General features: G+C 41.3%; 1 protein-coding gene across 1 annotated transcript; it reads left to right on the forward strand.

The window, feature by feature from the left end:
• The first annotated feature begins 2,648 nt into the window (after positions 1-2,648).
• LOC138278787 (zinc finger protein 436-like) lies at positions 2,649-3,668 on the forward strand. Its single transcript, XM_069219305.1, has one exon. It carries the CDS (start codon positions 2,649-2,651, stop codon positions 3,666-3,668), a length of 1,020 nt encoding a protein of 339 aa, XP_069075406.1.
• Positions 3,669-4,194: the final 526 nt, after the last annotated feature.

Here is a 4,194-nt window from a genome sequence, read left to right on the forward strand (position 1 = left end):
CAAGATGTCCTCTTTGATGAAATGCCTGTACAACGAGGGTAAATAGACCTTGCACCTTATCTTGGAAGGAGGCAGACCTTGTGATTCGTGATGTAAAATTCAAAAATTAACACATGAATTCTGTTGCACTCCTAATTACACTTAGTATATATTTAAATCACTAGTATACATTATATGAACGAGTTTTTGTTGCAGTATCAACATAATACATGTTATACTTGTGAATGAAAAACACAAACATATTTATAAAAAAATGAATCTATGAATGAATGTATAAATTAATAAAATACAGGCCACAAAAATGGGAAAACATATAAAGTACATGACAATGTCCTGTAAAATGCTTTCTGGTTTTGAAAGTTTGCCATTTGCCAACTCACTCCAGTTTCTTTCTTTGAATCTCATGGGTAACCTTCCCCAGCCAAGATCCTCGCACATGGATGCCTTGTTCAAAGTGAGTCAACAGCACATTGCTTGCTCTTCTGACTATCTAACTTATCTGACTGCCATCTCTTCACAAAAGCGTGAGCTAACTCGAATGAACAGAACACTAGGAAGTGTGTCGCTTTCTCAAGTCCTCCTCTGTTTGTACCTCATGAGCACCTACCTGTGCACCTCCTCTGTTTGTACCTCATAAGCACCTACCTGTGCACCTCCTCTGTTTGTACCTCATAAGCACCTACCTGTGCACCTCCTCTGTTTGTACCTCATAAGCACCTACCTGTGCACCTCCTCTGTTTGTACCCCATAAGCACCTACCTGTGCACCTCCTCTGTTTGTACCCCATAAGCACCTACCTGTGCACCTCCTCTGTTTGTACCTCATAAGCACCTACCTGTGCACCTCCTCTGTTTGTACCTCCTAAGCACCTACCTGTGCACCTCCTCTGTTTGTACCTCATAAGCACCTACCTGTGCACCTCCTCTGTTTGCACCTCCTAAGCACCTACCTGTGCACCTCCTCTGTTTGTACCTCATAAGCACCTACCTGTGCACCTCCTCCCAATCTAGCAGAACCCCATCTGGATACAAAGCTGCTTCTTGCGCACCAAACGGACACCACTACGTCAGGTTCCCTGGAAAGTCAGAAAATTGAAGAATAATGAATAATATGCACACATCTGTTATCTGCGGGGATTTATCAGGTAAATTATTAGTTGTCATAGAGTCTCCATAATAAGGACTAAATGACTGATATGGTTGAATATTACAATATAAATCAAAGTTTGTTTGCCTTATCTCTGAGCGTAATGTGACAGCGGGACATTACAATGAACTCCTCACTCTGTTTTACAGAGAACCCCTGCACTGGAAAGAGCTGCATCTTGAATTTCAAGGAGGTCTGAACTTTAACTACTCTAGCTAGAGTTAAAGAATCTCTTCTCTACATAACATGTGCAGGCCAGAACCAGGCCCTGCAAGTTGCGCTAGATTTAGGGAGATGGGCAGATGTTAACGCCAATAAAAAATCTAGCTCATCACACAATAATGCTCCAGTCTTTCAGGTTAGAAGAAACCAGAATTGCTTGGACCAACCCCACAGGTGCTCAGGAAGTGTCCGAGATTACTTAAAGAACAGCAGGGTAAAGACGAGTTGGCCCTTGAGCTGATACAAAGTCACAGGAAAGTACAGAAGTTGAATACAGTTACCTTTGTTTTATACTCTCTGAAGAGTTACCTTTGGTAGATACTTCCTGAAGCTGACGAAACAGCAGCACATCCTGATCCTTCCTTTTCCACAATCTGTTCTTTAATGGAATCTTGTCCATGTGCATCTACTTACGCTGTACCTGTAGCACGTGGTGCTCCGTGACCGCCATTTCTTTACTAAGTCACTCCGTGGAGACTGATAAATCACCTCCTTTTCTGAAGTAAATAATATGGGATGTGTTCAACATAACTTTTAGTTAAATATCCGTGTATGGTGAACTACACCTTGCGAGGTTTCAAAGGTGGTAAAAGAGCGTTGTCGTTTACAACCAGATAAGTACTGTGCATTCATATTCTATTACAATTGTATTTTTTAATTTTAAATCTCTTTACATTCAACAGGAAAAAAGTCTTGAAATCACAAAATGATGTTAAATAATGAAGATAATACTTCAACTCTGCAAGACAACTGTCAGAAATAACGAGGACCAGTCTACAGTGCAGTCGGCAACAGAGGAACCTGAACACAAACTGACAGATCCTGGAAGAAACAGTCAAAGGCTATTCATTGAATGTAAGAGTCTGAGTTGTGCACCTTTACACCACAGGACTAAGAAGTGACTTCTACAAAATTAAGACAAACCACCTCCTGTATAGACCGGTGTCCAACACCAGCTTTGATCGTGGGATCAGTATGATGTGGTTACCACAGTGCTTGGACTAAAGATAAAGAACCATCATTCAGTGCTCTAGGTCTGTTGTAAACTCTTTCTGGCCCAACTGCAGCAACAAGAGAATATATTACCTTGTACTGATCAGAAGGAAAAATAATCTTTACCCGCAAGCGTCAAAAACTGTTATCCAGTCAAGAGGCACAATCACTCGAAAAGATGCCGGGCATATGTTGAGTGCGACAACTGACTTTTAAATTGGAAATCAAATGTCCTAAATACCAGCTCACCCAGGAAATGTGAGAATAATACAAGTGCTTTATCAACCATGTTGGCCCTTCAGGAAACAGAGTCATGGGAAGTGGACAAACATATCACCGACCAAGAGACACTAACCAAGAAAGAAGAATCATACACAGGCAGGGACAACTTTAGCTTGTCATCGCTACAAAAGGACGAACAGCAAACACACAAAGCCTTAAAACTATTCTATTGTACTGAATGTGTGCAAAGCTTTAGTCATTTAGCACTCCTAAAAGAGCACCGGCAAACACACGCAGGAGAAAAGCCATTCAGATGCAGTGAATGTGGGAAGCGCTTTACTAAGTTATCACACCTTGAGAGACATTATCAAACACACACTGGGGAAAAACCATACCATTGCAATGAAGGTGTGAAGCAATTTAGTCAGTTATCACACCTCCAAAGACATCAGCAAACACATACAGGAGAAAAACTATACCATTGCAGTGAATGTGGAAGTAGTTTTAGCAAATCTTCAAGATTAAGGAATCATCAGCAAACTCACACGGGAGAAAACAAATTCAAGTGCAATGAATGTGCGAAGTGCTTTAGTCGGTTATCAGATCAACAAAGACATCAGCAAACACACACTGGGGAAAAACCATATCATTGCAATGAATGTGTGAAAAGTTTTAGATGGTTATCACACCTCCAAAGACATCAGCAAAGACACACAGGGGAAAAACCATATGATTGCTATGAATGTGGAAGTAGTTTTAGTCGTTACTCAACACTGAGGATTCATCAGCGAACACACACAGGAGAAAGACCATTCAAGTGCAATGTATGTGGGAAGAGTTTTTGTCAATTATCACATCTACAAAGACATCAGCAAACACACACTGGGGAAAAACCATTCAAGTGCAGTGAATGTGTGAAGAGCTTTAGTCAGTTATCAAACCTACAATGTCATCAGCGAACACACACTGAGGAAAAACCATACCATTGTAGTGAATGTGGGCTGAGCTTTAGTCGGTCAACATATCTTGAGAGACATTATCAAACACACACAGGGGAAAAACATACAAATGCAGTGAATATTTGAAGCAGCGTAGTTAGTTATCACACCTCCAAAGACGTCAGCAAACACACAGGGGAAGATCCATACCACAGAAATGAATGTGCGAAGAGCTTTAGACAATTATCACACCTCCAAGTACATCAGCAAACACATATATTACTCATATTGAAGGTTTTGTGAACCAATGAGAATCAAGCGTCTCAGCTCCTGTGACTAAACAGAGACCACTTCTGATGGATAATTCTACCTGCAAATTCCTCACCCATAGAATAATAGTCAGGCACCAGTCTAGATCCAGACTCTTCAAGGCTATCATACTGCTGGGCGGTGTCCCTGGCTTTGCATCAGCATCGGAGGAGGGATCCAGTGACATCACTGAAGCCATATATTGGGCTCATCCCAGTGCTAAGACATCTGTTCCCTTTTTTCTGCATCTTTGGTACAAGTCCAGCAATCGCTTTCTCAAAGAGTCTTGAGGTTTTCACAGAAAGTTTACCACAAGTGCAGTACCATGTCTCTTCCAAAGAGATTGGAGTCAAACACTATAGGG

The sequence above is a fragment of the Pleurodeles waltl genome, unplaced genomic scaffold, assembly GCF_031143425.1.
Source record: "Pleurodeles waltl isolate 20211129_DDA unplaced genomic scaffold, aPleWal1.hap1.20221129 scaffold_58, whole genome shotgun sequence".
NCBI lineage: Eukaryota > Metazoa > Chordata > Amphibia > Caudata > Salamandridae > Pleurodeles > Pleurodeles waltl.

What these genes read in the sequence shown, in the direction of transcription:
- LOC138278787 (XM_069219305.1), top strand. Translation starts at nt 2,649, where the DNA reads ATGTTGGCCCTTCAGGAAACAGAGTCATGGGAAGTGGACAAACATATC.